At 42.8% G+C, this 23,905-nt stretch overlaps 1 protein-coding gene and 1 pseudogene across 2 annotated transcripts in view; both read left to right on the top strand.

The window, feature by feature from the left end:
- Nucleotides 1–112: 112 nt before the first annotated feature.
- The window catches only part of F8 (coagulation factor VIII), a 150,698-nt gene continuing 126,905 nt past the window's right edge, over nucleotides 113–23,905 (top strand). The window contains exons 1-2 of one of the 2 annotated variants that reach the window (XM_055338504.1): nucleotides 113–232; nucleotides 3,671–3,766. Coding sequence is in view for 1 of the 2 variants with exons in the window: in XM_055338503.1 (XP_055194478.1) it covers nucleotides 3,621–3,766 (146 nt within the window). In the remaining variant the exon portion in view is untranslated. Of the gene's footprint in view, nucleotides 233–3,372; nucleotides 3,767–23,905 lie in introns of those variants that run through there. The other variant, XM_055338503.1, reaches the window with a different exon arrangement.
- Nucleotides 16,670–22,779, top strand: LOC129517643 (thiamin pyrophosphokinase 1-like; annotated as a pseudogene).

The following is a 23,905-nucleotide window of genomic DNA, read 5'->3' as shown; positions in this document are numbered from 1 at the left end:
GCCGCCGGCGCGCGTGCGCGGGGGGGCGGTGCGCGCGGGGGGCGGTGCCCGCGGGGGAGCTCGGCCGAGGCTGCTGCCCAGTAAGGCCCGGGGGCCCCATGGCTGTGGGAGGAGCCCGCCCGCCTTGGCGCGGCAGCTCCCGGAGCGTCGAGCACGTACTTTCCAGGGCTGTGTCCACGCCGCCTCGGCCCCGGCGGACAAAGACGCGGAAGGGCCACTGCAATTATAATACGTAAGAAGCGCCGTGAAAGCAGCTTCCCTGCCTGCACCGCGTGAGAGCCCTTTAACGCAGTGCGGGGCGCGTCCCCCCAGCGCACCCCGCTCCTAAACCACTCCTGCCCCCACACGAGCCCAGTTAATGGCCAGTTCACCGTTCCAAAAGCTTGGCCCCTAATGCTATGGCGTTACGCTGCCAATTTGTCTTATAAATTTATTTTTTATTGGTGTTCAAATGGCCAACATGCAGTATAACACCCAGTGCTCATCCCATCAAGCGCCCCCCTCAGTGCCCGTCACCCAGTCACCCCCACCCCCCGCCCTCCTCCCCTTCCACCACCCCTAGTTCGTTTCCCAGAGTTAGGAGTCTCTCATGCTCTGTCTCCCTCTCCGATATTTCCCACTCATTTTTTCTCCTTTCCCCTTTATTCTCTGCCAATTTTTATTTGGACTATTTGGGGGGGGTTGGGTTATTTGTATGAATTACTCATATATCCATATGTGTGGTTTTCAAATATTTTCTCCCGTTCAGGAATGCCTGGTGGCCCAGTGCTTGAGCGACGGCCTTTGGCTTGGAGTGTGACCCCGGGGTCCTGGGATCGAGTCCCGCATGGGACTCCCCACAGGGAGCCTGCTTCTCCCTCTGCCAGTGTCCCTGCCTCTCTCTCTGGGTCTCTCATGAATAAATAGATAAAACCTTTAAAAAAACAATAAAAGGTCATTCTCATCACAGCCCTCCTCTACTCAAAAACCTACCATGGCTCCCTATTGCCCTCAGTGGGGAAGGCAAACTTTTGCTGAAGCGCGCCCTTCTCGCTGAGACTTTTCACGACCGTCCTTTAAAATTGCAACCTGGGGCAGCCCAGGGGACTCAGTCAGTGGTTTAGAGGCGCCTTCAGCCCAGGGTGTGACCCTGGAGTCCCGGGATCGACTCCAACCACGCTCCCTGCTTGGGGCCTGCTTCTCCCGCTGCCTGTGTCTCTGCCTCTGTCTCTCTGTCTCTCTGGGTATGTATGTATGTATGAATGAATGAATGAATGAATGAATGAATAAATAACTTTAAAAAAATAAAAAAATCAAATGAAATTGCAACCTGCCATAAAAAAATCAAATGAAATTGCAACCTGCCACATCCCTTCTTCCCCTTCCCCTGCTTACTTTCCCTTTGTGCACAGCACTGGTTTTACCTTCTCACGTGTTGTATGAGCTACTCATGTGTGATAAGTATGGATGATATTAATTTCGTGTATTTTTCAATCCCGCATACCCAGCGCGTGCAAGTAGAACATAGAAGTTTGGAGCAGGACTTATGGAGCCAGATTACATGGGATGAGCTGCTAGCACTTGTAAACTCTGTGACCTTGGCCGAGTTGCCACACTTCTCTGTGCTTCAGTTTCATCACCTATAAAATGAAGACATGAATAGCAGCTGCATTATTTTTTTAAATTTTTATTTATTTATGATAGTCACATAGAATGAGAGAGAGAGAGAGAGGCAGAGACACAGGCAGAGGGAGAAGCAGGCTCCATGCACCGGGAGCCCGACGTGGGATTCGATCCCGGGTCGCCAGGATCGCGCCCTGGGCCAAAGGCAGGCGCCAAACTGCTGCACCACCCAGGGATCCCTAGCAGCTGCATTAAAGTAAGTTACCCTAGTTTGTGGTGTAAAGTACATGCCAGCTATTGTTTCCGCATTCTGCTGTCTGGCAGAGAGAAAGCATCAGCAGATGTTTACCAAAGGGCCTTCTTCCTGCGTGTTTCCAAGCTGGATGGCACCTAATTGCTCCCAGGCACCTTCATACCTGTGTACGACTGGGCTCGCAGTGATAACATTTGTTATAGCAACCCTGGTCAAGTCTCTTCTCGTTATCTCCTATACTTTGAGGCCCTCAGTCCTCCTGATAAACATTAACCTGACTAGGGACTCTGCTTGAGCTCAGCAGCGTGACACATTGGTGTAACCAGATATGTCGTATACCTGGGACAAATGTAGACCTTAAGAAGCATCAGGTAGCGGCACCTGGGTGGCTCAATTGTTTGGACATCGGCCTTCAGATCAGGTCAGGATCCCACAGCCCTGGGATCAAGCCCCACCTTGGGCTCCCTTCCTGGTGGAGAGTATGCTTCTCCCTCTTCGTCACTCTCTCTCAATATTTTTCTCCCTGTCTCGGTGTCTCTCTCAAATAAATAAATAAATAAATAAATAATCTTTAAAATAAAGAAACATCAGGTGACAACAATGCAAGATAAATAGTTTTTTTTTTAATTTTTATTTATTTATGATAGAGAGAGAGAGAGAGAGGCAGAGACACAGGCAGTGGGAGAAGCAGGCTCCATGCACCGGGAGCCCGACGTGGGATTCGATCCCGGGTCTCCAGGATCGTGCCCTGGGCCAAAGGCAGGCGCTAAACCGCTGCGCCACCCAGGGATCCCCAATGCAAGATAAGTTATAAGTGCTATGGAGAAAACTGAAGCCAGGAGGGATTTCAGCAGTGTCCGTGGAAGTAGAGAGCTGAGAGTGTAAACGCAGTGGTCCACATTTAAGCTCACGGAGGAGGCGATTGGAGCCAAGTCTTGAAGGAGGAACGTGAAAGTGGGAATGTGTGGCGATCTGGGGGAAAGTGTTTCAAGTAGAGGATATGGCAAGTGCTAACGTCGAGGTGCAAAACTGTGCTTGATATTTTAAGGAAGAGCAAGAAGGACAATAGCCATAGTGACAGGAGACCCCAGAGGTCTGGAGGAAGGGGCGGTGCAGATCACGGGAGATGCTCTAGGCCATACTAAAAACTTAGGATTTTACTCTGAGTGAGGTTAGAAGCCAGTGGAGGGTTCTAGGCAAAGGACCGACACAATCTGCTTTATAGTTCTAAAAAGAGGGGCAAGGGTAGCAACAGGGAGACTATTAGAATACTGGTTACCCTTGTTTGTGCAAGGGGATTCCAGAATTTCCAACAACATCCAGATCTCCTTTGGCTGCTGCTGCTGCGAAGAAAGAGACTTTGAGTAGGCTACGACTATGGATACACATCAGAGCTCCTCTTCGCCTTGACCTTTCTGTCCCTCCCTTTCTTTCCTTAAACGTTCTGATTAAATCAGCATTCTTGTGCCCCTAGTACTCTCAGAACCCAATGGGTTAAGATTTAGCTCTGCCTCCCTTTTCCTATTCAGTGCTTCCTGTGGCTGCTTCCCACTGCCAAAAAGGAAACAATCTTATCTGTTGCTGCTTACTGCCAATGCTGCTGTAACATCCAGCAGGTAAAGGTCCCTAACATTCACAGCAACAGTTGTGGGACTTTTCATGAAATCATAGAACATTTGCCTTTTTTCTCCTGGGAGCTGAAGCTATTTTAGGGAAGAATTAATCTCTTGTTTCTCCAGTTGAACATTTTCTAGCAATACGAGCCATGCAAGCAGAGCTCTACACCTGCTGCTTTCTGTGCCTTTTGCCCTTCAGCCTTAGTGCCACCAGAAAATACTACCTCGGTGCAGTGGAACTGTCCTGGGACTATACGCAAAGTGACCTGCTCAGTGCGCTGCACGCGGACACAAGGTAAAGGCGTGTTCCATAGGGTCCAGTCAGGATTGTGAGGAGGGGACTGGTTGGAGGAAGGTGCAGACATGACGTTAGGATGGTTGTAATGGTATTAAGCACTGGAAAAGCACTATTGAGGTAAGGTGTGCATGCTGATTGGCAGCCCTTTTCACAGATGCAGACGATTTGTTGATATGTTGGTATGTTTTGTCCATTGCTTCTCTCTGTCACGTGCTGCCACTTTGGAAACATAGTAGAGTAGAGGGAAAATGAAGAGGGGAAGAGCCTGAGAAAACAGACCTTCCCTCAGCCTACTCCAAGCTTCTATACGGAGAAGCAGAGCAGTGAGACCCCATCAGTATTATACACAACTTTAGTCTGTCCTCCTGTGTGGGTGTGGCGTGGTTCTGATATCCTTGCCCAGTTTTGTTTAAGGATAGTATTAGCCAGGATTTCAGAACCTTTTCATTTGGGGGGGGGGGGCCTCCAGTGCATTTTGGGAGACTAGTATTAAATGATTTTTCAATATTATCTATGATCATCAATTTATCTGGAGCTTTCTGCGTCCTCTTCTGTCAGATTTGGTTATGTATATTTTTTCTAGAAAGCAGTCTAGATTTTTCAATCAAGCAGTCTAGATTTTTCTTGATTTCAAGAAATCAAGTCTAGATTTGGTAATGTATTGGTATCAAGTCACATACTAGTCTTGTGATGTTCAACTGTTCTGTGTCTGTAATTATATTTCCTTTTTCATTTTTTTTAAGACTTTATTTTATTTATGAGAGACACACAGAGAGACACAGAGAGAGGCAGAGACACAGGCAGAGGGAGAAGCAGGCTCCATGCAGGGAGCCCGACGTGGGACTCGATCCCGGGGCTCCAGGATCACACCCTGGGTCAAAGGCGGTGCTAAACCACTGAGCCACCCAGGCTGCCCTCCTTTTTCATTCTTATATTGTGGGTGTCCTTTCCCTCTCTTAAGAATATTTCCAGGAAGTTTCTTAATTTTTTTGATCTTGTCAGGAACCGTCTTTTGTTTCTATCAGTTGAAGCTTTTACTCGCATTAAATCATTCCTTCTTCCCAATTTCCTTTGGTTCATTTTGCTGATCTAATTTTGCTAATTGAGTTGAATGCTGAATTTATTTATTTTAAATTTTGTTTTGTTTCCTTTAAATGTGTTGTTATAAAGATTTAACCCCATGTATAATAACAATATAAATATTAAATGTGATCGTGTCATAAGTCATATTATTTTTTGTTCTTTCTGTTTGGCTCCCCACCCTCCTACGTTAGCCCCCTTCTTGCCTATCCCCAAACAAATAACCCCAATATGATAATATGTGCTCATGCACATACACATACATAAATATGCAAATAAAGGTTTTCTTGGTCATTGCTTGTTTTACAAAAATGGGATATTACAAACCCGTTTCTCTCTTATTAACACCTAGTAGAATTCTGAGTAAGCATAGCTTCAATTCATTTTTTCTTAATTCAAGAGGGATGTGAGGGGAGGAGCACAGTGGGGGGGGAGAGAGAATATCAAGCAGGCTCCATGCCAGGCATGGAGACCAACACTGTGCTCGATATCACAACCCTGAGATCATGACCTGAGCCGAAATAAAAAGTTAGATGCTTGAGCCAGGTGCCCCAATTCATTCATTTTAATGGCTACGTAAGATTCCATATTTTCCATATTACTTCCATTTTTTGTTCATTATAAGCTGTATCATTACATACTGGTGCTTTTACTCCTGTGGGACCGATTCTCAAGAGGGATATTACTAGAATGAAGGGAGTATTTTCTATTTGGTTTTAATCTCCAAAAAGGCCAGAACTCTTCACCCGTTTCTACTACCAACATATGCGAGTGCCCTTCTCCCCACTTTCATTTGAATAAGTTTTATCTTGTTCTTTTAACTTTTGCCTATTTAGTTAGATACGGAGTGATACTGCGTCATTAATTGAATTCCTTTTACTTCTTAAGTTGAACATCTTCTCAAATGCCTTTTGGGTGTTGCATTTATATTTTGAGATTTGACTATTGATATGTTTTGCCCATTTTCCTTTGGGCTCTTTTATTTTTTTAATGACAGAAAACCTTTTATTACCACCTATATTGACTATTTGTTATACTGCATAAACATACTAGTGTATAGTGCAGTTTTCCCCAAAACCTATTGTCTACTGATTTTGTTCATGACTTTTACTAAGATTTAAATTTTTTATAGTTTTTTTATTTTATTTTTTATATCTATCTTTTATATCTTCAGAGTGGCCAGTTGGTCAAAAATGTTTTCTGCATGTCAAGGTTGCATGTATATTTCCCAAATTTTCTTGCAAGATTTTTATTGTTTTGCTTTTTACATTTATGACATCAATTCATCTGATAATTATTTTTGTATACGGTATAGAAGTGGGATCTGTGTAGTAGTATTTCCATCTAGATCAATAGCCTATGGCAGTGGCACCATTTATCAAATAATACGTCTTTTACTACTGATTTGAATAAACACATTCATCGTATAAAATTCTCGTACACATTAGTATGTATTTCTGGATGCATTATGCTTCTTCATTGAACTGCTTTATTTTGTCTTGCCATGCCAATACCATACCAATTGATTACAATGAGTCTATTATATCTTCTGATACCTGGTAAGCAAAATCAGTACTCGCTGCTCTTTTTAAAAAATCTTTCTTAGCATTTCTTTTTTTTTAAGATTTTGTTTATTCATTTGAGAGAGAAAGAGCACACATGAGTGGGGCTGGGGGAGAGGGAGAAGCAGGCTCCCCACTGAGCAGGAAGCCCAGTGGAGGCTCAATTCCAAGACCCTTCGGATCATGACCTGAGCTGAAGGCAGACGCTTAACTGACTGAGCCAGCCAGGTGCCCCTGCCTTTCTTAGCACTTCTTACTCACTTTATTCTATGTAAACATTTTAAATTTTCTTCCAATTAAAAAAAGCTAAGTCCTAGGGGGCGCCTGGGTGGCTGAGTGGCTGAGCATCTGCCCTCAGTCCAGGGCGTGATCCCGGGGTCCTGGGATCGAGTCCCACATCGGGCTCCCCGCAGGGAGCCTGCTTCTCCCTCTGCCTGTGTCTCTGCCTCTCTCTCGATGTCTCTCATGAATAAAAAAAGATATTTAAAAATAAATAAATACAATTTTAGTGTTTTTTTCAAATGAATAGGTGAATGCTCCATCTTTTTCTTTTATAGCTCAAATAACATTAGAATCACCTATTGTTTAAAAGTTAGATATAAGATTCATTTATCAGTCCATTTGCTTCAAGTGACATTTGCAATATTTTTAATCATGTCTTCAGGCTCTTTTATGAAAATGTCAAATCAAGCTTCAACTTTTTTTGAAGTCAGCTTTAATAATTTTATATCTGTGCAGGTTATCACTTTATTTTTTCAATTCCGTTGCCACATGATAAGTAGTTATGTGCACTTTCTTTTTCTTAAATTCCTATGTCTTTGTTATTGATCTTTTATCCACAAACAGGTTTGCAAAGGATTTATTTTGTTGGTGGTGATGGTCTTTTCAAAGAATGAGCTTCTGAGTTTCTTTTTCTCAATTATTCTTTTAAAGATGTATTTATTTATTTGAGAAAGAGCACGAGTAGGAGGGGCAGAAGGAGAGGGAGAGAGAGTCTGCCTCGGACTCTGTGCTGAGAGTGGAGCCGGATGCAGGACTTGATCTCATGACCCTGAGATCATGACCTGAGCCAAAACCAAGAGTTGGACACACAACTGCCTGCACCACCCAGGCCTCTCCCCAGTTATGTTTTAATATTTATTTTTAGATTTTATCTTTTTCGGGCTGCCTGGGTGGCTCAGGAGTTGAGCATCTGCCTTCCGCCCAGGACATGACCCTGGAGTCCCAGGATCGATTCCCACTTCAGGCTCACCACAGGGAGCCTGCTTCTCCCTCTGCCTGTGTCTCTGCCTCTCTCTCTCTCTCTCTCTCATGAATAAATACATAAAATCTTTAAAAAAAAAGACTTGATCTTTATCAATGATATCTTAATTTCTTTGGGTTTATTGTGTTGTATTTTATCTAATAGTTTGGGGAAAGTAATGTTATTTTTCTTTTGTCCTTTGTTTTTAATAGTGAAGGCATTTAAAGCTATATGTTTTTCTCTGAGAACTCTTTTGCATATCACATAGGTTATGATATGAAGTTTTCATTATTTGCAGTAGTTTGTAATATCCTCTTGGATTCCATTTAAGATCATGATTTTTTTCTTTTTTCTTTTTTCCAAGCTTTTATTTCAATTCCAGTTAGTTAATATACAATATGATGTTTAGTTTCATATGTAGAATTTAGTGATTCGGCCCTTCCATTTACGCCCCTGATGCTCATCACTGACAAGTGCCTTCCTTATTGCCCATCACCTATCTCACACCCATTCCCCCCACCACCACCTCCCCTTGAGCCGCCATCACCTTGTTCTCTATAGTTAAGAGTCTGTTTCTTGGTCGGCCTCTCTTTTCCACCCCCCTCCATGTTCATTTGTTGTGTTTCTTAACTTCCACAAGTGAGCAAAATCATATGATACTTGTCTTTTTCTGACTGCCTTGTTTCACTTAGCTCAGTACTCTCTGGCTCCACCCACGTTCCTGCAAATGGCCAAGATTTCATTATTTATTTGTCATGGTTCAGTAATATTCTGTGTCTGTGTGTGTGTGTGTGCGCGCACCATATACTACATCTTCTTTATCAGTCAGTGGACACTTGGGCTCTTAATTTGGCTACTGTAGATAATGCTGCTGTAAGCATAGGGATGCATGTTATCACTTTGAATTAGTATTTTTGTACTTTTGGGTAAATACCCAGTAGTGCAATTGCTGGGTTGTCAGGTAGCTCTATTTGTAACTTCTTGAGGACCTTCCACACTGTTTTCCAGAGTGGCTGCACCAGCTTGCGTTCCCACCCACAGTGTGAGAGGGTTCTCCTTTCTCTGCATCCTCACCAACACCTGTTGTTTCTTGTTCATTTTAGCCATTTTGACAGGTGTGAGGTACTATCTCATTGTAGTTTGGATTTGTAGCTCCCTGATGACGAGTGATGTTGAGCATCTTTTCATGTGTCTGTTGTATGCCTTCTTTGGAGAAATGTCTATTCACATCTTCTGCCCATTTCTTAATTGGATGATTCATTTTTTGGGTATTGAGTTTTTAAGTTCTGCCTATTGGATACTAACCTTTTATCAGATATGTCATTTGCAACTGTCTTCTCCCATCAGTAGGTTGTCTTTTAGTTTAATTGATTGTTTCCTTTGCCATGCAGTAGCTTTTTATTTTGATGAAGTCCTAATAGTTTATTTTTGATTTTGTTTTCCTTGCCTTAAGAGACACATATAGTAAGAAGTTGCTATAGCCAATGTCAAAGAGATTACTGCCTGTGTTCTCCTCTAGGATCATGATAGCTTCAGGTCTCACATTTAGACCTTGCATCCATTTTTTTAAGGTTTTATTTCTTTATTCATGATAGACACACACATACAGAGAGAGAGAGAAAGAGAGAGAGGCAGAGACACAAGCAGAGGGAGAAGCCTGCTCCATGCAGGAAGCCTGTTGCAGGACTCGATCCCGGGATCACACCCTCAGCCAAAAGCAGATGCTCAACCCCTGAGCCACCCAGGCATCCCTCTCATCCATTTTTTTTTAAAAAGATTTATGTATGTATGTATGTATGTATGTACATAGAGTGGGAGAAGAGGCAGAGGGAGAGAGAGAAACAGAATCTTTTTTTTTTAAAGATTTTATTTATTCATGAAAGACAGAGAGAGAGGTAGAGACACAGGCAGGGGGAGAAGCAGGCTCCAGGCAGGGAGCCCGATGCGGGACTCGATCCCAGGACTCCAGGATCACACCCCAGGCTGAAGGCAGGTGCTAAACGCTGGGCCACCCAGGCTTCCCGAGAAACAGAATCTTAAGCAGACTCCACACTGAGCATGGAGCCTGTCACAGTGCTTGATATCACCACCCTGAGATCATGACCTGACCAGAAATCAAGAGCTGGGCACTTACCCAGCTAAGCCACCCAGGTGCCCCTAGGTTTTTCATCCGTTTTGAATTTATTTTTGTGTCTGGTATAAGAAAGTGGTCCAGTTTCATTCTTCTGCATGTGGCTGTCCAGTTTTCCCAACACCATTTGTTGAAGAGACGGTCTTTTCTCCATTGAATATTTTTTCCCGCTTTGTCAAAGATTTATTGACCATATACTTTTGGGTTCGTTTCTGAGTTTTCCATTCTATTCCATGGATTTATATGTCTATTTTTGTGCCAGTACCATCCTCTTCTGATGACTACAGCTCTGTAATACAACTTGAAGTCCAGAATTGTGATGCTCCAATATTATTGCTTTTTTTTTTCAAGGTTGCTTTGGCGATTCGGGATGTTTTGTGCTTCCATAGAAATTTTAGGACTATTTGTTGTACCTCTGCAAGAACTACTGTTGGTATTTTTATAGGGATTGCATTGAATGTATAGATTGCTTTGGGTGGTATGGACATTTTAACAATTTTTGTTCTTCCAATCATGAGCTTGGAATGTCTTTCCATTTCTTTGTGTCATCTTCAATTTCTTTCATCTGTGTTTTATTGTTTTCAGAGTCCAGGTCTTTCACCTCTTGGTTAGGTTTATTCCTAGGCATCTTATTATTGTTTGTGCAATTGTAAATGGGATTGATTCCTTAATTTATCTTTCTGCTGTTTCTTTATTGATGTAGAGAAATGCAATAGATTTCTGTATGTTGACTTTATATCCTATGACTTGACTGAATATATGCATATCCGTTCTAGCAATTTTTTGGTGGAGTCTTTCAGGTTTTCTTTTTTCTTTTTCAGGTTTTCTATATAGAATATCATGTCATCTGCAAATGGTGAAAGTTTGATTTCTCCCTTGTGGATTTGGGTGCCTTTTATTTCTTTTTGTTGTTGTATTGCTGTGTCTACGACTTCCAGTACTTCCTTGAGTAAAAGTGGTGACAGTGGGCATCCCTGTCACCTTAGGGATAAGTTCCCAATTTTTCCCCATCGAAGATGATGTCCACTGTGGGTTTTGTATATATGACCTTTATTTTGCTGAAGTGTGTTTCCTCTAAATGTACTTTATTTAGGGGCTTTATCATGAAAGTGTAGTACTTTGTCAAATGCTTTTTCTGCATCTACTGCAATGATCATATGGTTCTTATCCTTTCTTTTATTAGTGTGTATCATACTGATTGATTGATGAATATTGAACTACTCTGGCAACCCAGGAATAAATCCCACTCAATAGTGGTGAATGATTATTTTAATGTACTGTTAGATTTGGTTTGCTAGTATTTTATAGAGAATTTTTGTATCCCTGTTGATCAGTGATATTGGTTTGTTGTTCTCTTTTTCAGTGGAGTCTTTATCTGGTTTGGTATCAGGATGATAGAATGAATTCGCAAGTTTTCCTTCCTTTTCTGTTTTTTTTTTGGAATACTTTGAGAAGAATAGGTATTAACTCTTCTTTAAATGTTTGGAAGAGGGATCCCTGGGTGGCGCAGCGGTTTGGCGCCTGCCTTTGACCCGGGGCGTGATCCTGGAGACCCGGGATCGAATCCCACATCGGGCTCCCGGTGCATGGAGCCTGCTTCTCCCTCTGCCTGTGTCTCTGCCTCTCTCTCTGTGTGTGTGACTATCATAAATAAATAAATAAATAAATAAATAAAAATTAAAAAATAAAATAAAATAAAATAAATGTTTGGAAGAATTCCCCTGTAAAGCCATATGGCCCTGGACTTTCGTTTGTTGGGAGATTTTTGATGACTGATTTACTTTCTTTGCTGGTTATCAATCTGTTCAAGTTTTTTATTTTTTTCCTGTTTCAGTTTGGTAGTTTACGTGTTTCTAGGAATTTATGCATTTCTTCTAGGTTGTCCGATTTATTGGCATATAGTTTTCAATAATATATTCTTAGACTTATTTGTATTTCTGTGGTGTGTGATTTCTCCTCTCTTATTTGTGATTGATTTCATTTATTTGGGTCCTTCCTGTTGTCTTTTTGATAAGTCTGGCTAGAGGTTTATCAATAGTATTAATATTTTCAAAGAACCAGCTTCATTTAGGAGCTTGAATTTTGATTGCATTTTTATTTGCTTATTATTTTTTTAATATTTGGATCAACTTTGAGTACCATAATAGTTTCTTATTGCTGTGTAACAAATCACCTCCAATTTTACAGCTTGCCACAGCATCAATTTATTATCTTATACTTGTCGTGGCTCAGAAGCCAGGTGGGCTGTACTGGGCTCCTCTACTCAGGGTCACACAGGACCAAAATCAAGTTGTTGATAGGGCTACCATCGTGACTGGAATTCAGTTCCTTCTCAGAAGTTCCATGTAGGGCCCTTCATCTTCATGCTAGGAAGAGTGCATCAGGTCTCTCTCATGCTTTTAATTTGTGTGACTTTTTCTGCCTTCCTGTTCCACTTTTAAGAACCTTTATGATTATACGGGGTCTGTTTAGATTTGGGATAATCTCTGCCTTTCAAGACCAGCAGATTAGCAACCTTAATTCCATCTGCAAAATTTTTTTGTCCTGTGACATAACATTTTCATGGGCACTACACCAAAGGGGAAAGGTCAAGAGAAGCAAAATTTTGCCTACCACGGGTATAATTTACATATAATGAAACACACAGAATTTTTAAAAGATTTTATGTATTTATTCATGAGAGACACACAGAGAGAGGCAGAGACACAGGCAGAGGGAGAAGTAGGCTCCCTGCGGGGAGGCTGATGTGGGATTCTATCCCAGGACTCTGGGGTCACGCCCTGAGCCAAAGGCAGACGCTCAACGGCTGAGCCACCCAGACGTCCCAGAAACACACAGATTTTTAACGTGAAGTTTGATAGGTTTTGACAAATGCATACAAATTACATCAACATCACCTTAATCAACACGAAGAACATTTACATCAATCATTCTGCCAGTTTTCAGTGAGTCTCCCTACCCTGACCTGGCCCCTGGCAACAAGCTGGATTCATTTTCTACTTTTTAAGACTTTTACATCATTAGAATTATACAGTATGAACTCTTCAGTGTCTGGCTTTTTATCTTTACCATCATGATTTAGAAATTCATCCAGATGGTTGTGCAAAGTAGCTTTAGTCCTCGTATTGCTGATTATTGCTCCATTATGGGAATATATCACAATTTGTGTATCTATTCACTGCCGCGTGGACCTTTGGATTGTTTCCAGTTTGGGGGCTAATATAAAGAAACCTGCAATGAGCATTCCTATACAAGCTTTTGTGTAGGCATCTGTTTTCATTTATCTTAGTTGAATATCTAGGGATGAAATTATTTGATCATATGGTAAATGCGTATTTAACTATAAGAACTGCCAACAGATTTCTAGAATGTTGTACCATTTTATATTCCCACCAATAACACATGAGAGTGCCAGTTGCTACACATCCTGGACAATACTTGATGTTGCCAGTATTTAGGTTTAGTCACTTTAATGACTGTGTGGCGGTATCTCACTGTATGTTTAATTTGCATTTCTGTGATGACTAAAGATTCTGAGCATCTTTGCATGTATAATTGGCTGTTCCCATATTTCCTTTGATAAAATGTCTGTTCAGAGCTTTGGCCCATTTAAATTTTTTTTTGAATTTTTTTTATTGGAGTTCAATTTGCCAACATACAGCATAACACCTAGTACTCATCCCATCAAGTGCCCCCCTCAGGGCCCGTCACCCAGTCACCCCCCCACTTCCCTTTCTACCACCCCTTGTTCGTTTCCCAGAGTTAGGAGTCTCTCATGTTCTGTCTCCCTCTCTGATATTTCCCAATCATTTTTTTCTCCTTTTCCCTTTATTCCCTTTCACTATTTTTTATATTCCCCAAATGAATGAGACCATATAATGTTTGTCCTTCTCCAATTGACTTATTTTACTCAGCATAATACCCTCCAGTTCCATCCACGTCAAAGCAGATGGTGGGTATTTGTTGTTTCTAATGGCTGAGGAATATTCCATTGTAGGGTTATTTGTCTTGTTATTTTTGAGGCTTGAGAAATCTGTATATATTTTGGATCTGTTTTCAGATGTACTTGTTTCAAATATTTTGTCCCAGCACAAAGTTTTTCATTTCGATGAAGTCCAATTTATCTGGTTTTTTTCCTTTGGTTGCTTGTGCTTTTGAGTCATATGTAAGAAACTATTGCCAAATCCAGGGTTACACAGAATCATACCCATATTTGCCCCCAAGAGTTTTATACTATTAGCTCTTACATTTAGTTTTTTAATACACTGGATTAATTTTTGTGTGTCATATGAGGAATGGATTAAAATTCCTTCTGTAGTCTATATAGCCTGCAGTTGTGCAGTGTTAATGACCCTAAGGTACAGGCCCATATGGTCAGTAGCCTGATATCTGACTGAACAAGTAGCCACTTATCTATTAATGGTGGTCTTGTTAAAAATTATTAAAAGATAATTATACTTAATATATTGTATTTTGTATTGTAGGTTTCATTTAGCATGCAGCTTGAGGTATAGTGAATAACACTATAAAATTGAATTTAATGGAGAAGATTTATTATCTAGTTCTCTGTTGTGCAGGCAGTCACGTATATTTTTACCAGGAAAAAGTTGATACAGTTTTTATTTTGATGATACCATTTTATAGTCTAGATTATTTTGATACTGATTAATGGGATACACTGACTCTGGACACATCCTGACCAACTCTGCCAAGTTTTGAAATAAACATCTGGGGAAATTCAGTTTTATATTATCTGTTCCTGCAGCTGCTCAACTTCTTCTAAGCAAAGGTCAGGGAATATAATAGGTTTTCCGATTCATTTTAGATAAAATGTGAAAGAACAGTTCATGTGAAGGACATTGCTGCCAAATATATTTGGCAAGATTTATATATCAAATCCCAAGGGAAATGCACAAACAAATCCCACAGAAATTAGGAAGGAGTAAAACCCATGAACTGGAACATTTTGTCACTTATTGTGCAGATTACCCTGAAACTGACAGAGGTACATACATCACGTGTTTCTGAACCAGAAATAATTCTGAAACTATTTACTGTAATAGAAAAGGTCCTCTATATGCTCATCCCAGAACTGAATCACATACCTGGATGGTGCTGATGCTCTTAGGCATGTCCCTTTGAATAGAGTCTCCTACTATGGTCCATGTCCCACTAGAATAGAGCCTTGGTGTTCTGTTTCTCTGTCTCACAACTTTCTTTTATTTATTTATTTTTACCTGTTTCCTTAGAGGGAGAAAAAAGTATTTCTGTGTGCTGTTGATCCTGTTCCCTGTGTGCTCTTCCAAGGTCTGGTCATAGTAAACGTTTTCTGCGTCTTACATTTTCATTTTAGCCAGAATTATTAAAGTGGAAGCACTGTGCTAGTGGACCTCAAAATACCTATCTGTTGACACAGGTCTCAGTTTTGTTAGAAACTGGTGGAAGCTTTGGAGAAACTGGATGGAGTAGACTCTGCAGAACCAGGGACACAAAAACGGAATAAAGGACAACTTGATGAGTGTTGAAGGACATAATTGTTAAAGTGGGCAGGAGATAGGACAAATGGGGTGTACAGACGGGTGCACTTGATGGTATGCGCACCCGATGATATAGTTAAATGACTAAAAGCCACATAGGTCTACGGCCATGGAAGTTTTAGGGATGGTTAAAATTAGAGCACATTTAAATATGAATTAATATTATTGGGTTGAGATCCCTGGAAATGGACTCAGGCAGCTCAGGGGCTGCAGCGAGCCCTGCGAGTTGCCCCAGTGGGGCCACCGTGGCCCGGCTCTTGTGTCTCCATCCCGGTCCCTTAAGCGCCAGGCCGACTGGGAGCGGCCCAGCAGCTCCTGGGGGGCGTGGCCGGCCCTGGGAAGGGGCGTGGTCGGCCCTGGGAGGGGGCGTGGACTCAGGGAGCTCAGGGGCTGCAGCGAGCCCTGCGAGTTGCCCCAGTGGGGCCACCGTGGCCGGGCTCTTGTGTCTCCATCCCGGTCCCCCTTTTTTCTTTTAATTTTTATTTATTTATGATAGGCACACACAGTGAGAGAGAGAGAGAGGCAGAGACACAGGCAGAGGGAGAAGCAGGCTGCATGCACCGGGAGCCCGACGTGGGATTCGATCCCGGGTCTCCAGGATCGCGCCCTGGGCCTAAGGCAGGCGCCAAACCGCTGCGCCACCCAGGGATCCCTCCATCCCGGTCCCTTAAGCGCCAGTTCCTGCGGCTCCTGGGGAGGGGGCGTGGCCGCCCCGGGCAGGAGGCGGGGTCAGGGTTTGCGTGCCAACGGTGCTGGGGTGCGCGGTGCTGGGGCGAGAGCGCGGCCAGGCCAGGCGGTGGCTCGCAGAACCGTCCCATTTCCGTCCCCACCTCGACCTCCGCGAGCTCACCTGCCTTGACCTCACGCGGATGGGGCGTGGGCAGCTTACCCGGTTCCCAGGGGGGTGGCGGGAGGCCTTTGCGTGGGCCACATCTGTGCCCGCCCTGTGTGTGACCGCACCTGAGGACGCCCCTTCTGGCCCGCGTCCCTTTCGTATGACCATTACCTAGTTGCCCCCCAGTTTCTAATTCACGGCGTTTTTGCTGTGGGGACCCTGCACACTGCTGAGCTCAAAGCTGTAGGGAGGGGCGCACAGGCTCCCCAGGAGGGTCACAGCAGAGTCATGGGTTGAGCCGCTTTGGTTCCTAAGCCCACGTGTTCGTGGGGACACAGAACCATCTTCGCACCAGTGCACATAGCGCCCCTCGGAAGCTGGCCCTCAGTCCTTACAGGGCCCCGTGGAGCTTCACGTTGGAGCCTCAGCTGTGCTTTAGGAAGTTACTTCACTCTTCTCTCTGGCAGCGGCTGGTTGCGCGGCACGTGGTAAAGCCAATGGATGCCGAGGTCATGGTGTCCCTTCTAGGATGGGAAGGGGTCCAAGGCAGTCAACTTGCTGTGGACCAGCTGGCTGGTCTCCCTGGTGGACGGTGCAGTTTGTGCCCGCGGGCTTGCTTCCTGCTGGTGGCAGGCTGGGCTTTCAGGGACAACACTGGGTAGATGAGCCTTAGCAAGAACCATGCTTTTGGATCTATGCACAAATTCTCTCGCTGCCACCATCGCCGCTAACGTCACATTTTGCCAGCAGTGGGGTGGCCCGTGCAGAGCCTGGCTGACATTAATTGCCTGTCGTTTTATCCACGGTCGATGCTCTCAGGTGGCATTAACATATGACAGGAGGGTTTTTCTATTTTGTACCCACTCATGAACACATCTTACCCCAGATATCCTTGTCCCTGATATTCCAATCCTATTCCTTCTAGGCCTCTGGCTACACAACCAAACCTTTGCTGATATCCATTAGTCTGCACATATTTGAACCTTGGGCCATTTCTCTTTCTACACAAAGTTCACAACCCGTAGCATTGCCCTTGCACCTGCATAGCAAACTGACCCACCTGTAAATAAAGCTCACGCTTCTTCCCCTGCTAGCAGCTAGTAATCAGGGATTACTTCCTTGGGTGGTTTTTATTTTTTTAATTTATTTTTTATTGGAGTTCAATTTGCCAACATATAGCATAACACCCAGTGCTCATCCCATCAAGCGCCCCCCTCAGTGCCCGTCACCCAGTCACCCCCACCCCCCACCCACCTCCCCTTCCACCACCCCTAGTTCGTTTCCCAGAGTTAGGAGTCTCTCATGTTCTGTCTCCCTTTCTGATATTTCCTTGGGTGGTTTTTATAGCTTCTTAAGCACACAAGTGGGGAAAAAAAAGGGATGTCTGCTTTTCTCTCTTTGGGCATGGGTGTGGGTGTGCGCATGTGTGCACGCACACACAGGAATTGGTTGGGGGGAGTTTATTGGTGCTTCTTCAGTATCTGAATAGATTACTACTTGAGGAATTGTGACACACCAGGGGCTGAGTTTTGGTCTCTATTGCTGTCCAGGTGGACGCCCACAGTAGCAGTAGCTAGATGGGCCTCGGTGACTCTGGGGCGTTACACCCACACACCACCTGTGCTGCAGCTGCTCCATTCCAATGTCCGTGTTGGCAGGATTGGAATTACAGGGCTGAGGCTGGTGACATCAGCTGGCGAACTCATTCTGTCTACTTGCTTGTTTGGTGCCTTTTCTGTAGTGGATGCTCTCCACTTTCTCATTCTTCCGTGCTCTTCCTTTCTTTATGTAGGTCTGAATTTTGACCTGTGTTAATTCCCTTGTGTCTGAAAAGTTTGTTATGATATTTCCCATGAGGCAGCTCGACTGACAACAGATTCCCTCAATTCTTGTTTGTCTAGACTCGTTATTTCTCCTTCACTGTTGAAGAATGATCTTGCAGGGTAGAGAGCTCTAGGTTGGTTGTTGTTGTTGTTGCTGTTGTTGTTTTTTACCATCAACACTTTAAATATGCGACACTCTCCTCTCTTCTCACTTGCATGATTTCTGAGAACTTGCGTGTGATTCTTTGTTCCTCATTAGGTGAGATATTTTCCCTGTGGTTTCTTTCAAGATGTTGTATTTATCTTTGATTTTCTGAAATTTGAATATGGTATGCCTGGAAAGAGTTTTCTGGGGGGCATTTGCCCTGCTTGGTGTTCTCTGAGCTTCCTAGGTCTATGTTGTGGTGTATGACATTAGTTTGGGGAAATTCTCATTATTGCTTCAGATATTACTTCTGTTCCTTTCTCTTTCTTCTGCTATTCCCACTGTGTGTATGCTACGACCTTTAGAGTTGTCCCACAGTGCTCAGATATTCTGATTCTGGTTTTTCTCCCTTTCTTTTTTTCTCTTTGCTTCTATTGTCGTATTTTCAAGCCAGAGATTCTTTCCTTACCATATCCAAGCTACTAATGACTCTACCAAAGGAACTCTTGGGGCACCTTGGTGGCTCGGTTGCTTAGGCGTCTTTTAATTTCACCTCAGGTCATGATCTCAGGGTTGTGAGATCGAACCTCTACCCCTCCCTCCAACTTGTGCTCTTTCTCTCTCTCTCTCTCTATCTCAAATTAAGTAATCTTTTTAAGGGATATTTTATTTATTTATTCATGAGAGACACAGAGAGAGAAGCAGAGACTCAGGCAGAGGGAGAAGCAGGCTCCATGCAGGGAGCCCGATGCAGGACTCGATCCCAGGACCCCGGGATCACGCCCTGAGCCAAAGATACCCAACCACTGAGCCACCCAGGTGACCTGATAAATAAAATCTTTATGAAATATTTTAAAAGATTAATATTCAAAATACAGGTTTCCTCCACTATCTGAAAGCTTGCTTTACAATACTTTGCTTTTACAAAAGACCTACTTTACTACCTGTTTTTACTAACTAATAAAATCTGAACAGGTTTGTACCTTTTACAGAATGGTGATATTGGTTGTTTGTTTAATGCCAGTACATCTTACAAAAGGTTTCATAGGCATGTTCTACTTTTGGATAGCAGGGGAAAACTGTATATGGAGAACTTCTTAAAACTCAACAAGAACGAGGGTGGCTCAGTCAGTGGAACATGTGACTCTTGGTCTCAGAGTGGTGAGTTCAAGGTCCATTTTGGGCGTAGAGATCACTTAAAAAATAAAATCTTTTATTTAGTTATTCATGAGAGACACAGAGAGAGAGGCAGAGACACAGGCAAAGGGAGAAGCAGGCTCCGTGCAGGGAGCCAGATGTGGGACTCGATCCCGGGACCCCTGGATCTCACCCTATGCCGGAGGCACTCGCTCAACCACTGAGCCACCCAAGCATCCCTAAAAATAAAATCTTAAAAAGAAAAACTAAACAAGAAAGCAAACAAGTTTTTTGTTTTTTTAAAAGCAAACAACCTAATTCAAGAATGGACAAAACTGACTTGAATAGACATTTCTCCAAAGACTGTATACAAATGGCCAAGAAGCACTTGAAAAGATGTTCGAGCCGGAAAATAAAAAAAAAAAAGTTCGAAATCACCTGGGGGAATTCAAAGCAAAACTACAAAAAGACGTGATCTCTCACCCATTAAGATGGCTGTTAGTTAAACAAACAAACAAACAAACAAACAAAAACAGAAAATAAGTGTTGGGGAGGTTGTGGAGAAATTGGTACGCTTCTGCACTGTTGCTGGGATTGAAAAATGGTGTAGCCACTGTGAAAAACAGAATGATGACTCCTAAAAACTTTTTTGAAAATTACCATATAATCCATCAATTCCATTTCTGGGTATATACTCAAAATAATTGAAAGCAGGATCTTGAAGAGATATTTGTGTCCCTATGTTCACAGCAGCATTATTCTCAATAGCTAAAACATGGAAGAACCCAAGCATCTATGTAGGAGTAAATGGGTAAGCAGCATGTGATCTATTCATACAGTGGAGTATTTTTCAACCTTAAAAAGGAAGAGAATTCTGACACCTGCTACAATGTGGATCATTTTTTTAAAGATTTTATTTATTTATTCATGAGAGACGCAGAGAGAGAGAAGCAGAGACATAGGCAGAGAGAGAGGCAGGCCCATGCAGGGAGCCCGATCCCAGGACTCTAGGACCACACCATGGGCCAAAGACAGGCACCAAACCGCTGAGCCATCCAGGGATTCCCAATGTGGATCAATCTTAAGGACATTAAGCCAGTCACAAAAAGTCAAAGACTCTACAATTCCATTTATATGAGGTACTTAGTCAGAATCATAACAACAGAAAGTAGAATGATGGTTTCAGAGGGGAGGAGAGTGGAGAATGAGAAGTTATTGTTCAATGGATATTGAGTTATGGAGGCAGACAGTGGTGGTGGTTGCACAACAATATGAATGTACTTACTACTACTGGACTATATACTTAAAAATGAGTAAATTTTATGTTTTATGTGTTTTACCACAATTTTAAAAATGAAAAATACCAGTAGATCACTGATCTTCCTATTTTGCAGTCTTTACCACTTTCAGATTGCATTTTCATTTTCTACCTCAGCATTCCCACTAAAGGCTTTATAAGAAAAAGCCCGGCAGCCAAGGTGGCTCAGCGGTTTAGTGCCACCTTCAGCCCAGGGTGGGTGTGATCCTGGAGACCTGGGATGGAGTCCCACGTTGGGCTCCCTGCACGGAGCCTGCTGCTCCCTCTGCCTGTGTCTCTGCCTCTCTCTCTCTCTCTCTGATGAATAAATAAAATCTTTTTTAAAAAAAGAAAAAGCAAAATTTCTTATGGGAATGAATAATTTTCTGGTGTTGCTGCTCTTTGAAAGAAACACTGAGATTTTTGTTATTTCAGCATTTGGTTGAGAAAAAGAATAGGTAAGTAATAAACGTCAGACACCTTGTTATTGATTTCACATCTCGGTAGTTCCAGGTATGGTGTGACTTCTGCTCCAAGCATGCTAATACCCACAATCAGAAACTGCCTCTCCTTCCCCCCACTTTTATCCTTACTGTTGTTATTTGTGACAAGGGGTGTCTTATTGGTCATGTTTGGGGTTCTTTCTTCAGTGGTCCCCATACCAAATATATCCACCATTTATCTGTTTCGTCTTCCATCTCTTACAATTTCTTGCTTTTCAAAAGCCCCTGAGGGTGAACAAGATGTAAGAAACAACACCTGCTCCACCACCTACCACGGTTGGCCAGTAGTCCGATAAGGAGCATGCCTTTATCCTGTTGGAACCCGTGCTTCCCACCAAGAAGCTGAAACACTGCCCTGTGGCTCTGAATCAGCCTCTGGACAAAGGTCTTTGTCATCTTAGGAGCAAAGCTATTTTAAGAGCCTGTGCTGATGCAGATGCCAACCAGCTATATGATATAACAAAGAGGGAGAGCTTTTTGCCTGAATTCACAAGTAGAGACTTGGATTCTGTTAGGCCTAAAGTGAAAGAATACTATGCTGTTAAGGGATGCGAGATTATTTCAACTCCATACTGACTTGACCAAGTGCTTTGAACTGCTCCAAGAAAAAAAAGACAGAAGAAAAAGACCTATAGGTAGATGTGATTATGACCTTGGGAGGTCTTGATGGCCATTTTGACCAGATTATGGCATCTGTGAGCACTGTGTTATAAGCTACCTGCATCCCTTCTGTGCCAATTATAATGATCCAGGAAGGATCTCTCATCTACCTGCTACAACCAGGAAAGCACAAACTGCATGTAGATACTGGAATGGAAGGTGATTGGCGTGGCCTCATTCCCGTTGGGCAGCCTTGCAATCATGTTATGACAACAGGCGTAAAGTAGGACCTCACAAATAATGTACTTGGGTTTGGAACGCTTTTTAGTATTTCCAATGCCTATTATGGAGCTGGTGTTGTTACCATGGAAACCATTCCTCTGGACCATGGCCATCAAAATGTAAGCCAGCAACTGGCATCCTGAGCTGTGCCTCTGATTTACCTAATTTGCCACTGACTTATTACTCAACAATAACAGTTCACCTTGCTTCACAGAAATTTCAGCCTCCAAATGGGAAGCCCAGGAGTTTTAAAGATGTGAATGTTTAGATAATCCATGTAACACAAATGACAGATCTCAATTTTACAGTGAGGGAGAAAAAAACCTTATTTGTTAAGAAAGTTAATAAGCTCCACTACATTCAATTGGAATCATTCCACTATAAAATAAAATTCAGTACTGATTATTGTTAGGTTATTAATCAATCAATCAATCAATCAATATATCTTAGAAAATTTTAAGTTTTGAAGCTGAGAAAGTTCTCTGTTAGTGGTCCTTGGTGTCCACCACAAAAACGTTCTTCTGCCCATCTTTAAATGCTTACACCAAAGGCTGCTTCTGAGTGTCTATTAATGCTAGATTCCTCTGTGTAATATAGAAAAAAATCCTTTCAGATTGGGATGTTAGGACTGTACTATTTCACTCCGGCCTTATTACTGTGTTTGGTTTTATCTTTTAAAAATAGATCAGGAATCATCGATGCAATCGTTAAACTTGAAAACAGGCAGTTATGTGAGCTATGGGTGAACAGAAAAGTGGCACAAAGGGTAGATGAGAACTCATCGAGCCCTGCCGACACATTCACCCCCAGCCCAGCTGTGCGGCGAGCGCACTAGGCTTCAGTGGGGACACAAATGAAAACTGCCCTCGTTGTAGTTACAACCAAGACGGAAAATGTTATGCAGAGGACATTCACTCGTGAAAACTGAATTGTTTCTGACATTCCTCAGACTGAAAAAGCGTTGGTTCGCAGACCCCATGTTTATGGAGGACCAGGAAATGAGTTTGACACCGAGTACTAAGGATCTGAGTGCTCACTTTCAGACCTGAGTGCCTGTCCCTATGCAGCCATTCGCTCAAATCCCCTGAACCTTGTCCTTGGCCAGAAACTGGAAGGAGCTGGCTGGGTGGTGCGTGACCTTCTTTCCCACCCTCCCGATTTTAGACCCTGACACCAGGCAGAGAATGACAGGGTTACTGGCTCAGCAATTCAGACCACCTGGGCCACGGAAATGCATTCACCTCTCTTTTATAATGAGGCCCTCTTCTCTCTCCTTACCGTTTTCTATCTACCAAACCAAACGGTGGCATACAAACTATGATGTAAGGAGAACCCACCCATTGTGTTTTATGTATACACATCCCCATTTTGTTATAAGGGACCAGCAGCTCTTTCCTTCATGGTGCTACAACAACAAAGCAAAAATCAGATTCTAAGTGGAGAATGAAAGGTAGATCAGCTGAACTAGTACACAGTTGTGAAAAGTTCACCATGAGAGGTCATTTTTATTACGCAAATATGTATGATTGAAATCTGATGTTGAATACAAATAGTTATCAAGACAAAAGAAACAACACCTGGTACATATCTAACTGTATATCTTTAGAATCCTCTCCTTTTCCATATTCGTTTCTAGTATGTATGTTGTGACGGCACAGTGGCATGTAGTATATGGTTTATAAATGAGTGAATATACATCTGCAGGGAGTGAGTGCTCAATTTTTTTTCAAATTTTTTGAGTGATTGAGGTTTGGATACCAGGATCTGCACATGAAAGATTCCTTCTAGGGCAGCAGTCTTGATTTCTCCACATGAATCTTCGTTCCCCAAATGTCCGTGCCTCGTGGCTATACTTCTTTGGCTTGCTGAAACAATACCAGTTGGTAAAAATCTGGGAAGTGAAGAGAGTTAGATATCCAGAAGCATAAGTCAGGAAAAGAGGCTCTCTATGGCATATAGAA

The sequence above is a fragment of the Nyctereutes procyonoides genome, unplaced genomic scaffold (genome assembly GCF_905146905.1).
Source record: "Nyctereutes procyonoides isolate TBG_1078 unplaced genomic scaffold, NYPRO_anot_genome, whole genome shotgun sequence".
In the NCBI taxonomy this organism is placed as follows: domain Eukaryota; kingdom Metazoa; phylum Chordata; class Mammalia; order Carnivora; family Canidae; genus Nyctereutes; species Nyctereutes procyonoides.
Note: the sequence above shows the minus strand (reverse complement) of the source record. Positions and strands in the feature narration are given on the sequence as shown.